The sequence below is a fragment of the Juglans regia genome, chromosome 1 (assembly GCF_001411555.2).
Source record: "Juglans regia cultivar Chandler chromosome 1, Walnut 2.0, whole genome shotgun sequence".
Taxonomy (NCBI): domain Eukaryota; kingdom Viridiplantae; phylum Streptophyta; class Magnoliopsida; order Fagales; family Juglandaceae; genus Juglans; species Juglans regia.
The window spans coordinates 43,371,428-43,385,413 of NC_049901.1; the positions used below are offsets into that span (position 1 = coordinate 43,371,428).

General features: G+C 36.0%; 1 protein-coding gene across 1 annotated transcript; it reads left to right on the top strand.

Moving 5' to 3' along the window:
- The first annotated feature begins 891 nt into the window (after positions 1-891).
- On the top strand, positions 892-13,271 carry LOC108996025 (serine/threonine protein phosphatase 2A regulatory subunit B''alpha-like). The gene is made up of 13 exons (XM_018971752.2): positions 892-1,701; positions 2,902-3,141; positions 3,225-3,330; positions 3,455-3,554; positions 4,875-4,980; positions 5,223-5,313; positions 7,859-8,000; positions 8,560-8,707; positions 8,831-8,940; positions 11,293-11,449; positions 11,538-11,663; positions 11,777-11,927; positions 12,689-13,271. The coding sequence occupies exons 1-12, from the start codon at positions 1,549-1,551 to the stop codon at positions 11,915-11,917; spliced, it is 1,620 nt and encodes a 539-aa protein (XP_018827297.1). The 5' UTR covers positions 892-1,548; the 3' UTR covers positions 11,918-11,927; positions 12,689-13,271.
- Positions 13,272-13,986: the final 715 nt, after the last annotated feature.

Consider the following 13,986-nt stretch of genomic DNA (forward strand, 5'->3'; position numbering starts at 1 on the left):
TTAAAAAATAAATAATAGATCTATAATACAATAGAAATGCATATTTTGCTCATTTTATACTAAGCATCTCAAAACTATTAAAATTGGAAAGTCCCATGCTCAAATCATCAAAACCAACCTTATTAAAAGCAAACTTATACAAACTTAAAATAAATCACTTCTAAAAAATGTATATTCAAATAAATTTTTATATTTATTATGTGCCTTTGTATGTTCCAACGTTAAATATTTTGTAATTTTTATAATTATTATAAAAAAAATAATAGTACAAATTATATTCATATTCTGCTTTCATCTCGTTATATAAAATGTGATATTTTTATTACTATTAAATAGTTTTTAAAATTTTAAAATAAAAATTTAAAGATGGATGAACTTGACTTATTTGGATAGTGAGATGAGATGAGATATTTTTAGATAATTTGAATAAAATATTGTTAGAATATTATTTTTTAATATTATTATTATTTTTATATTTAAAAAATTTTAATTGTTTATTATATTTTGTATGAAAATTTAAAAAAATTGTAATGATGAGATGAGATGATATGGATTGAAAGTGTTGCTATATGCCTTAAAGATTGAGATAAAATTGGATGATTGTATTGTAATTTAAGACCTTATTTGTTTTCAGATATGAGATAAAAGTTAAAAAATTAAATAAAAAATTACTAGAATATATTTTTTAATATTATTTTTATTTTAAAATTTAAAAAAATTAAATTATTTATTTTATTTTATGTAAAAATTATAATAATAAGATAAAAAATTTATAAAATTTTAAATTTTACCAAATCATTTTCCTATAAAAAATTAAAAATATTAAAATGTTGATTTACAAAACACGCTTCGGCCTATATTTCAGTCAAAATGACAAAAGCGAGGGTCCCTCGACCCATTTTCTACGTCTCCACTCCTTTTCCAGTTCGTTATAATTCCTGCAATTCTTACATTGCCATGCGGAAAACATATACTGTACTCGACGGCTCACGAACCCCAATTATCACCAATACCTTCACTTTCGAAGCTTTGTAATTTTACTTTCCAAATTTCGGTTTCTTCTCTTTCTCTCTGTTTTCTGGAAGCGTTTTTGTAAAGTATTCTTTCTAGATTCACTATCAGGGAGGGCTAGGGTTTTTGAAGGCGGGTTTTTGGGCTTCAAATCGAGCTCTAGTGCCGGTGGCACAACTTCCAAAAGTGTTTTCGAAAGGAAGAAGTACCGAAGGAACTGGTCTTGGACTCGAGGCTTGGGCGATGGCTTTTTTGCTCTGATTTTAAGAGAGAATTCCATGTGTTTTCACGGGTTTCATTGTGTTTACTTGAAGTATTGAAAGCTAAATCCCTCGTATCATACAACATCAAATCTGGTTTTTTTTTTTATGCGCCGTTTTCATCCATTTCGGATTGAAATTAAGATATGAATTGCTGAGCGGGACATAACAGTGCGGGATCCTATTTAGTTTATCTTTCTGTGGTGATTAATCATTCGAGGAATATACCACTGCAATTGTAGATATTAGGGTTTTCGAGGTGGTTCTTGATAGTTAGATGGATATTGATGTGGTAGTAGAGGATGTTGCTTCGTTGGACCCTGAACTGTTGCAGCTTCCTGAGCTGTCTCCTTTGGCGGTCAAAGAGAGCCCGCATGCTGCTGACGACTTGTTCTCCCAGTGGCTTTCGCTTCCTCAAACTGGCAGACTGGTATCCCCTGATTTACATACCCCTTTTAATTATTAACTTCTTTCTTGTATGGCTTTATTTGAGCCTAAATTGTTTTTGACTCACCATATGATTTGGAATGTCTGTGTTTGGGCATGGTGTTTAGAGTTGCAAATTGTTTTTTATTCAATTTTGGTATTATATTGGGAGGGTTAAGCCATCATGTCATTTTGGATAGACTGGTCGTTTTAGGATTTTGTTATTAGGTAAATCATTAATGTGAATATGTGGCTACCTATAAGTGAAAGGAATAAGCACCAAAAGAATTGGTAAATATTGTTGGTTTAGAATTTGAGAGTAAAGAGAGAATATTACATGAGGGATTTGATTGACATAATAGAAAGCCATGGTTGTCAATGGGGGATTTCAAGTTTTTGTGAGTAATATACTATGATTCTAGTTCATATAGAAAAGTTATGAACCGTTGTATTCATTATGTCACGGTGGTAAATTGGTGTAATATCCATCGTATTAATGTCATCAAAGCTTCCAGTTTCTTATATCAGGTGCGCGGGTTTTGAAGTTTTTGACCCATCATACATTATATACATAAATGTTACTTTCCATGCCCTTTCTGTTTTGTAATATCTTGCATCCATTTCAAAAATAGTATTCACAGTACGAAACATCCTAATTTCAAATTTAATGTCTATATTATCTAATTATTGCAAGTCGGGCATACAAGTTGATGGGAACGCACAAAGTTTTGTGAGGTAATATTGAATTCAAGTAATTTTCTTGGTATCTTAGAGCAGCTAATTAGGCTATTTTAGTGTTCTTCATTCTGGAATTTACATAAAAAGAAACACATAGTAAGGCATAATGTAGGTAATGACCTCACGGACTCACCCTCCACCTCATTCTTGTTGGGGGAGGAAGTGTCATTTGAGTTTAGAGCTTTTTGGCTCAGGGTGGGTCCTAAGGGCCCTGCCTTGGTGAGGTTTCACATTGCCAAGAATATAAAAAGTTATAAATTTAAAATTTTTCTGTAGTCATTAATTTATAGATAAATTTGAGCTTATCTAGTGAATGTTATTCTCGATCAGTTTCGTTGTTTTCTTTCTTTATTTATTTTTTTGATAAATAGTCCGGTTTTTTCTACCTTATTCTATTTCATTTTTCAACAGTATGTAAAAGGTATCTTATCTAATTGCATTTCTTGCTGTGGTTATGTGAGTGCAGGTGCGATCTCTAATTGACGATGCAAAGGCAGGTGCTTCTATTAATGCCCTTGGGAACTCTTGTAATGTGAATGCTGCTGGAAGTGCCTCATTGCCTTCCATGTTTCCTGCTGGCAGTGCACCTCCACTTTCTCCTAGAAGTTCATCTGGCTCTCCACGCATATCAAAACAGAGGACCAATCCTTCTCTAGGCTCTCCTCTTAAATTGATTGGTGAACCAGTACGAGAAATCATACCTCAGGTTCTGCTCGCTTCTGACTGTTAAGATGTTTTCATGGAGGACATTTGCTTGTATAGATGATGTATGTATTGCTGTGCTTGCAGTTCTACTTCCAAAATGGTTGTCCACCCCCAAAGGAACTAAAAGAACAATGTCTTTCTAGAATTGATGACCTGTTTAGCAAATATGTGGATGGATTGCAAGTACATGGTGAGATGTGTATTTGATTGGTTTTCTTTCATTTACTAAGATACTTTTCATCACATTTTCTCCTACCATGTGGTGAACGTAAGATTTGTTTAACATCAATCTATGCTTCTCTTTGGTTATTCAGAGTTTAAGCTGGTTACAAAGGAAATATGCAAGCTACCATCATTTTTCTCCTCTTCACTTTTCAGAAAGATTGACACAGACTGCACTGGGATAGTGACCAGGTTTGCATTTCTGTGTGTTTCAAGAAACTTTTAGATTTAAATGCATGAGATCTTGACTTGTTGATCAAGTACGTCCCTCCAGAATAAGTTCTCAGCTTTAGTTGTTTGTCAATTGTGTCCATTATTCCCTCTCCATCTCTTGATGCCATACAATTTAGTTTTTCTTTGTTATTTCCAATGATATAAGATAGGAATGATAGCAACTGATGCACTCATAAGATGTGACTTACAAGTGACATCCAACTTCCATTTTATGGATGATAGCTGCTAATGAGTGCATCTTTGGTTAGGAACTAGTGTAAACCACCCATCCTAGGGGTGGCCGACCACCCTCGGCCACCTCAGAGGTTGTTTTTGCCTCCCCGTGGGTGGCTTTTCACCACCTTGGAAGTGGCTGGGATGGTTGGTCCACCCCAGCCACTCTTGGAGTTGCTAGACCATCAGAAGGGGTGGTCAGCCGCTTCTTCTTCTTTTTAATCTATTTTTTCAATTAATTTTTATTTTTAATAAGATTTGATTGTGTAGTTATGTTTTTTGTGGGGTTTTTTTTTTTTTTTTTTTTATCAACACTAAAAAGCTGATAGTCAACTTTTTAATAGATGGTGTAGAGGACCTAGTTTACACCAGGTCCTAGTTGAAGTTATTTTTTACGTTAATACCTTGTTGACTTTTATTATATGCACTGAAGCATTATTATCTAGCTATTTTGTCTTTTGACTCTCTTTTCGGAATTAAAGTTGTGATAGTAGTAATAATCTTCAAACTAGCCTCCAAAAACAGAAGTATGGACAAAAAGTATTAACTTTTTGCATATTGGACCAATCTGGAATTTTATCACGGCAGGTTCTCAAAACCCTGCGCCGCCAAATATTTTATTGTATGAAGCTTTTATTTTCGATGGAATGTGAAGCTTTTCTAATATGTCCTATTTTAGTTAGGAAAACAATACTCTAGGGTTGATTTGCAAAATGGGTATAGAGTTACACCTATTAGCCTTGTATCCTAGTGGCATTTTAGTAGTCTTTTTCCTTCTTGTAATGGTCCATTGTGCATGTGAGATTTCTAAGTAAAGGATTCTTCTATCATTTTGGGGCAAAGTACTACACTGCCTATTCTGCTGACTTCAAAAGAAATGGAAAAACCATAATTTCCTGTTATGCTATTTATTTTTCATTCTTAATTCTGCTTCAATTTTCCTTTCCCAGAAAGGAAAAGAATTACTGCTTGTGTGAAGCACCCATGGTCAACTTTGCTGAGTGCATCTGCATCTTTGAATAATTGTTTTCATCACGTGGTTAATGAGAGATTTCTTGTTTTTAGGGATGGATTTATTAAATATTGGGTTGATGGCAATATGCTGACAATGGATACAGCGACTAAAATATTCAAAATTATAAGGCAGCCAGAATGTAAATACCTTACTCAGGTTTGTTTTTCCAACTATTATTTTGTGTGAATATCTTTCTTACTTCGACCTAGATAGGTCTTATCTCTTGTATACCATCTTGTGTACTTGGGTTTTGCCTATCTTTATTAATATATTCTTGATTACTTATAAAAAAAACTATTATTTTGTGTGAATGACTGAGACCAAATTGCATTCTGACTGAATTTTAATGGCCACTCTTTTCTTCTAATAATGTTTTTATATGTGTGACTTGGGCACAGGTAGACTTCAAACCTGTCCTTCAAGAGCTTTTGGCAACCCATCCTGGGTTGGAATTCTTACAGAGCACACCTGAATTCCAAGAAAGATATGGTAGGCTTGCAAATTGTTTTGTTTTCTCCTAAGTTGGTGTAATGCTGATGCTCTGAATGTTCCCTTTTCCCATGTAATTGAGTTTGTTTTGTATTGTTCATTTAGCAAGGTCCAACTTATTTCACTCTGTTATTAACTTAAGACTGTACTAGTGGTCAGATTGGTCAAAATTGGTTCACATTGGGTTGTATGTGTAGCTCTCAATAGCCATCTGGACAAAGGGGTTTGATCTTCTGTATTTGTCCAAGCCCCCCTAATCAACTCTCTGAAAAATCCTGTGACTTGGGTGGATTCCAATGTTATCACTACTTTTTGAAATTGTTTCATAAGTTTTGGAAAGAATAGAGGAGTGAAAGTACATCTTTCACCTTTCTATGGTTCTTTAAACTGATGCTTTATATATTATGTGTAACTCCCCAATGGAAGGCCCAAACTACATGGCCTATACTCCAAAAGGACTAGTCAATGATAAATTTTTTATTTATAAGTAAGAGTAAATTTATTGATACGAATGAAATAGGCATAGTCCGTGTACTCAAGAAGTATACAAAAGAACACCTAAATACATTCTAAGATCAAGAGATTAAAGACAAGAAGTCATGCACATTGTTTCCATTAAGTACAATGGCTGAAAACCAAAGCATTAAAGTGTGTATGAAAAAATTCTGCAACTCCGCCATTGTACGCTCCCTATTTTCAAAACACCGCTCATTTCTTTTCAACCAAATATATCACGTAATGCACAACGGAATCATCTTCCACACTGCTGCCACTTGAGGATAGCCTTGAATATCTTTTCAGCAAGCCCATAAATCCACTACCCTCAAAGGCATGACCCAGACGACGTCGACTCTTTTAAAGATCTCATCCTACAACACCCTTGTCACCTCATAATACAATAATAAGTGGTCCACTGATTCTCCATTCTTTTTACACAAATAGCACCAATCCATCACAATGCAGCCCCCCTTTTTCTCAAGTTGTCCATGGTCAATATCTTCCCAAGAGCAACTGTCCATACAAAGAAAGCCACTTTAGAAGGCACACGAGACCTCCAGATAGTCTTCCAAGGGAAATGTGCATTAGCTTGTGATATCAATATTTTGTAATACGCCCTGATTGAACATTTCTTGCTGCCATTAACCCTCCACTGCATCTTATCCCCCTGTGTCGTGGTGTTTCCCGTGGCATATATCAAGCTGAAAAAATCTGAAACAATGGGTAATTCACAATCATGAAGACCCCGGTTGAATATGATTTTCCACTGAGGAGGGCCATGAGAAGTTACCCGCAAATCTGCCACAAAAGCATCCCTGTTTGCTGTAATACTATAGAGAGCTGGAAAAACTGTGTTAAGAGCACGATCTCCACACCAAACATCCTACCAGAACCTAATTCCAGTACCCTCTCCAGCCACGAACCGTGTATGGCTTACAAAACTCGACCACCCCTTCCCAATAAATTTCCATAAGCCCACACAATACCCCCCACCTCAGCACTTCCTTAGAGCACCAACCCCCCCAACTGCTTCCGTGTCAATGATACAATTAGAGTCCCATTAGAACTTTATAAAGAGCAATAATGTTTCATTCCCAAGCAATTTGGAATCTTATACACCACCTACCCTTATCCTTATCATATGGGGGTGTCACATTCTGTCCATGATTGATTTAATAAGGAAAGGCCTTAGGCCCTCATGGCTTGGCCCGTGGTTTAAAGCTGCAATTTTGCCTCAAAAGCAGGTTTTTTTCTCATATCCATTTGAAATATACAAAAGTTGGTTATATCTGGTAATTTGTTCACTTTTATTTTTTATTTTTTGGATGAGTTATGCCCGGTAATATATTGAGAGTTCGGAATCCGAAAAGATAGAAGCGGTTTTGGAGCAATAGAATATGGTTAAACTTCTTGTAATCTGTAATCCTTTATATTTAAGTCTGAGACTTGTGATGATTTCTTCTGCATCATACTCTTATGGCATTAAGTAACATCTAGCTATATTTATAAGAGAAATTCTTTAGCCACAAAGGGATTACACAAAAGTAAACCCACAAACTGATGTGGCTTAATGCGGCACGTCAGATTGTAAAGCAGATCTAACCGATCACATGAAACCATGTCAGTTTGTCCGATTACTTTTGTGTAATCCTTTTGTGTCTGTAGTACTTCTTTGATGCACTTCTATTTCTCTTAGACCAAACTACAGATGCAAATGCAAGTTTAAACACCCCCCCCCTTTTTTCTCTCACAAAGAATGTACGAGTATTTCTACAAAAGTTGACTGATACGTGGATGTTCATTCATTCTTTCTTTCTTTCTTTCTTTTTTTCATTATGTTTTACTTTATCATTACTTGGGGCTGAATAAATTTCAATTAAGCTATTAACTGCACAGACCTTTTCTAGGGTATTGTGGAACATGTTTGGTTATATTGTTTTCATTTCGTATAGGTAACTTAATATATGTTCATTCTGTTCGCAAAGAAATTAAGAATGCAATAGTCCACTGATATTGTCCAATAAAAAATTCTGTCTTAATGTCCCAGCTGAAACTGTCATATACAGAATTTTCTACTACATCAACAGATCAGGAAATGGCCATCTTACTCTTAGAGAGCTGAAGCGAGGAAATCTAATTGCTGCCATGCAACACGCAGAAGAGGAAGAGGACATTAATAAAGTCATGAGGTTTGCGTTGGCGATTTCGTTGAATTAGTTATTATTCACAGAAATGGTGACAAACAATTTTTACCTTGAGTATAGACCGAGCATAATCTAAGATAGTTGCTTCATTATGTCTTCTTTCTCATTGCAGAGCCCAAATCTGTATTTCACATAATAAAATCTGTCTGCACGTAATCTAATTTGGTGTTTCTCTTGTATACGTCTTGTGTACTTGGGCTACTCCCTTTGCATTTTCTAATAAGATATTCGATTATTTATCCAAAAGAAATTCTATTGGATTGACCCATTTGAAAGTGACTCCAGAAGTGTGTAAAGGGTCTGTCTGGCTACTTGATTGTTGATATGGAACCTCAGTTCACTTATCCAGAACAAAATATGAAACCACGATTCAGAATAGAATATTTAATAACACTAATGCAGCAAAAAATATTTCTGAGGAATTTAGGAGTTCCACATTTGGCTTTATTCTTAGATGGCACAATCAAATGCTTGAATCTCTATTTCTTTTAAAAACCATAATAGATGCACCTAATGTTGTCTGTGTTTTCAAACTTGATTTCAGGTTCTTCTGTTATGAACACTTCTATGTTATATACTGCAAGTTTTGGGAGCTTGATACAGACCATGACTTTTTGATAGGCAAAGAGAACCTCATCAAATATGGTAACCATGCTCTTACCTACAGGATCGTTGAGATAATTTTTTCACAGGTATTGTATTATGATGCTTTCCTTGCAGAGTTTTGAGTCAAATTTAAGTTAGTCTGTAGTATGACGGACATTTTCTTAGAAGAGTTGTCCACGTGGTTGTGATATACTTCAAATCCATCTTAGGTTCCAAGGAAGTTTACCAGTAATGTTGAAGGGAAGATGGGTTATGAAGATTTTGTTTACTTCATGCTGTCAGAGGAAGACAAGTCATCTGAGCCTAGTCTAGAGTATTGGTATGTTTTGTTTTTTCTACTCGATTTTCTTCTTTTTCTGCTATGGTATTCCATACTAATATAGAACACAAAGACTGAGTTAGTTGAGTTCTCAATCTTTGTGTTGGTGTATTTGGAGGGAGAGAAATGCTAGAAGCTTCGAAGATCGCGAGAGAACAATGGATGAGCTAAAAATTTTCTTCTTTAAGTCATTGTTCTTATCGGTGGGGGCCATAGTTTGTAACGGACTAAGTGTCCATGACCTTCTACTTTCGATTGTATCCTCTAGCTAGGTGTTTCTCATGTATACTACTTGTGTACCTGGGCTTTGCCTATTTTTATGAATAAAATTTCTTGATTACCTATCAAAAACAAAAAAGTTAGTTGAGTTCTCTCCTTGATTTGACAGAAACGTGAAAAGGAGGGTAAAATAGTCATAGTAAAATATCTCTGATAAGATTTAAGTTGCGGCTTAGTACATGCAAGATCCCACTAACATGTGAGAGAGATGAAAAGGAGAAAATGATGGAGATGTGGGAACATAGCTAGGAGAAATAAGTAAAGAGGTAGACAGAATTAAAAAAGTGAAGTGGTAGCCTGATTTCTCATCATGAGTATGCTGTAATTTTACCATTACTGAACTTTCCTGGAAAATAATTTATCTAGAAGTAATAGAATCAATACTTTTTTTTTATAAGTAATCAAAGATAATATATTCATAGAAATAGGCATAGCCCAGGTATACAGGAAGTATACATGAAAACACACCTAGCTAGAGGATACAATAGAAAGAAGAAGATCATGGACACTACGTCCGTTACAAACTATAGCCCCCGCCCATAGGAGCAATGTCTTGAAAAAGAAAACTTTAAGCTCGTCCCTTGTTCTCTCTTTGATCATCAAAACATCTAGCATTTATCTCCCTCCAAATGCACCAACACATGCATATTGGTACCAATCTCCAAATTGCCGCTACCTGAGAGTCTCCACGTAGTCCTATCTAGCTTGCGAGGAAATCCACCAATCTCCAAGGCATAATCCAAGACAATCTGACTCTTGAGAAGAAATCATCCCATACAGCCTTAGCCACCTTGCAGTGTAAAAGCAGATGATCAACACACTCCCCATGCTTCTTGCACATACAACACCAATCTAGGATAATGATCCGTCGTTTCCTCAAATTATCTATAGTGAGAATCTTGTCCAAAGACGCTGTCCAGACAAAGAAAGCTGCTTTTGAAGGAGCTTTCATCTTCCATATACTCTTCCACGGGAACATAGACAAACCGGAGTTCGTGAGCTTTTGATAAAGAGAACTGACAGAAAAGATACCTTTCTTAGAATGATTCCAATGCAACTTGTCTCCAGAGCCCCTTGGAATACTTGCGGAATATAAAGCCGCAAAGAATTCCGAAATAGAGTCCAACTCCCAATCATGGGCTGCCCTAATGAAGTCAATATTCCAATAAGGGGTGCCATTTACTGTAGAATGAAGATCGGCAATCGATGCTTCCTTTACTCTTGCAAGCGCAAAGATGGCAGGGAAGGTATCTCGTAGACAATGGTTACCACACCATATATCAAACCAAAAAGGGACACGCGAACCATCGCCTACAACAAAATGTTCATGTTCTCGGAAGGTTCCCCAAAGACTTGTAATGTTTTTGCACAAACCCACTCCATAAGTGCCTTGTATCTCATTCGAGCACCATCCTCCCCAAGCTTCCCCAAACTGAGAATCTATAACTGCCCTCCAAAAAGCCACCCTTTCATTTGGTACCTCCACAACCACTTACCCAAACGAGCTTGATGAATTTCAGCAAGTGGCGAATCCCCAAACCTCCCCCAGATATTGGGGTAGAAACTGTAGACCAATTAACCAAGTGGAATTTAAACTCTTCCCCCAATCCACTCCATAAGAAATCCCTTTGTAGCTTCTCAATGCGGTTAGCCATCTTTGTGGGAAGAGTAATAGAGTCAATACTAAGCTTGCCTAAAGGATATTGGACCCTTGACAGATTGATTAATAATGTGTATAGCCCTGTTTCGTTGGAAGTGTCCAAATGAGTATTTTTCACTATTATTTATTTATAAATAAAATCAGAAAGTTTTCTAAAATCTGTCAATGCTTCATTACATATTCAGCACGATCATTAATAAATTATTATGTTATGTTATTTGATGGCATAAATGATGTAGAGTGGTTTGCAACTTGCCTATATCGTTTCTGCAATATGCGTCTTCAGCTTTGCATTTCGCCTTGGAACAAGCTTGATGCATGTTTCATGCTTTCTGAGGCACCACTCTAGACATAAAATAGAAACACGTTATTTTTCTGTTTCGCATTTTATCTTATTTACTTATATTTCACAGGTTCAAGTGCATAGATTTGGATAGTAATGGAGTTATTACCCCCACCGAAATGCAATTCTTCTACGAGGAGCAGTTTCATCGTATGGAATGTATGGCCCTAGAACCTGTGCTATTTGAGGATATTTTGTGTCAAATTGTTGACATGATTGCCCCGGAGGTCAAATTTTGCTTTTAACCAAATCTAGGATTTCTCTTTTTTGCCATTCAGAGATGATTTCACTTTTACTGACACATTTTGCTTGCAGAGGGAAGATTATATTACACTACGTGACATGAAAGGATGCAAACTTTCAGGAAATGTTTTCAATATACTTTTCAATCTTAACAAGTTCATGGCTTTCGAAAGTCGTGATCCATTTCTCATCCGTCAGGTAAATTTTACCAGTTTTCTTGGCCATTGCCTGGCTACATGTTGCGAACTGAATGGTGCTGGTTTCTCTCTCTGGGACGACAATAGCCTCACTAGTATTTATTCTGTGAACAGGAACGTGAAGATCCGACTTTGACCGAGTGGGATCGCTTTGCACATAGAGAGTATATTAGGCTTTCGATGGAAGAAGATGGTGAAGATGTTTCTAATGGTAGTGCAGAAGTTTGGGACGAGACACTTGAAGCTCCTTTTTGAGTTCAATGTGGTTAGTTACAGCTACTTTTCTCTACATAAATTGTGTAGTGCTATGGTTCCATTGACTTTATGTTTTAATTTAATTTGGATTCATTTCTTTAAATTGCCAATAAATCTTGAAATTGACACAACCTTCTGAGGATCCTTCTTTGTGTGACAATATAACTGGAAAAGTTTTACATCTGAGCTTTACACCTAACTAAAGGTTCCAAACCCGTGGCACTGTTTGCTAGTGGAGGTTTTTGTATTGATGCCGTTGAAAATGCATCATTAAAAAGCATTGAAAATCAATATAGGATGTTATAGGACAAAATGTTTTGATGATTTTTTTAGCAATATCTTTACCCTCCTTAAAAAAAGAGAGAACAGCCACAATCAGAAAATGAAAATGCACCTTCAGCAATGCATGTATTGTCATAGGTTTAATCATTAACTACCTGTTTGAAGCCTAGAGAGGGTGATAGACATGAGGAGATCATAAAAGAACTTAAGCATGGAGCTTGATTTCCTAAGCTGTGTGATTTCCCCATTATTCTCGAGATACACAGATAGAACCGAAATGTTTGTAGCTAACTGCCTACTGCGAGTTTTGCCAGATATCATGGTGCTTATACAGGATTAGAGGTTTCTTATCTTGTTTCGGTTGACAAAGCGAATGTGCTGGTCGTAATTACCAGTACTTGGATACAAGTTGTTCCAAAAACAAATTTATGCTTTGCGGTCATATACTTCATCTCATATACTTGAATAAGCTCCTTTGTGTTTCTACAGCTGCCTATATAAATGCTGTTGATGCTTCCTGGAGTCTGGCTATGGGATGAAACATTGGCAACTTGAAGATACCCCTTGAGTGAAACTTACAAGGGATTGCAAACCTCATCAGCGGTTAACTTGAAGTGCATTCCAGTAATAATTTTGATATGCGCCTCCCCAAGTTGGTAAATATTGCAGCCTTGGTGAAATTAAAATGAGCTGCACTGAGGAGTCCTAAATCGATTTGCTTCTTCTATATGTGGGAGGTTTTGTTGCTGCCCACTAGTTAGTCATCCCCAGGTAACAAATAGTTTATGCTATTGTTATTGAAGAACTTATTTGTTCCCAAGGAATTAGCTCCAATATTGCTGGGTGCTTTCTTTGGGTAAAGCTAGCTGCTTGAAGCTTCTAGTAGTTCTTCATATTGCTTGGGTGCTCTAAAATGGTCCCTTTTCCTCTACACCTCCGATTCCTATATTCTGTACCATTGTCAATATGTTATTTATTGGATTTATGTTGAAAAAAGAGAATTTCTTGTGAAAGAAACTGTAGAGATGCAACATCATACAATGGTTTCCAGTTGGAATTGTTGATAGATTTATGATGTTCTTTTGTTAATTGTTCTCATATTCCGAGTAACCAGACAGCCTCAGGGTATATCTAGCCAATGTCCATTAATGATGTCTACCAATATTTAAAAGTTGTCTGTGGTCGGAGTTACAGTCCGATCTACTAAATTCCCGAGAATGGTCTCATTTAGTTGGTGTTATTGAAACATTTGGGGGATCATTCTTTTATATCCTCTCCCTCCCCCCGAATCCCCCATTCATTTATGCTCGTTTAGGGGACTATTTACTATAATTTAAGTGTAGCCTTTACTGATTTTAAATGCATGACAGCATGAGCATATATATTTGGAATCATTTGCTGGGAAGGTTATTTTGAACAAAAAACATTCTATGATGATGCTTGTGGATTCCGACACTCAGAATTATTTCAACAACATTTTAGACCCGAAAAATCATATTGGCAATAACTTCGGAATGTGCATCAGATCTGTGATGAAGTACCATTGACTGATACCTTTCTGTAGGGAGGGGGTAAAATATAAATAAGATTTTTTTTTATTATTATTGAACAATAAAATAAAATGTTGAGAATTTGCATTATTGCTTAACTGTTACACTTAAAGAGAAATGATTTGTACAAGTCTCAATAGATAAGTTCCGCGTAGGCTCTTTGTAAAAAAGTGTGAACGCCACCATGAAAAAGTATAATTTTTTTTTTCTTTTTTAGTGAGACTTACATTTTTACAA

What these genes read in the sequence shown, in the direction of transcription:
- LOC108996025 (XM_018971752.2), top strand. Translation starts at nt 1,549, where the DNA reads ATGGATATTGATGTGGTAGTAGAGGATGTTGCTTCGTTGGACCCTGAA. An exon ending in AATGTAAATACCTTACTCAG is followed by an intron (nt 4,981 to 5,222) that starts GTTTGTTTTTCC and finishes ACTTGGGCACAG; the next exon opens with GTAGACTTCAAACCTGTCCT. An exon ending in GAGCCTAGTCTAGAGTATTG is followed by an intron (nt 8,941 to 11,292) that starts GTATGTTTTGTT and finishes TATATTTCACAG; the next exon opens with GTTCAAGTGCATAGATTTGG.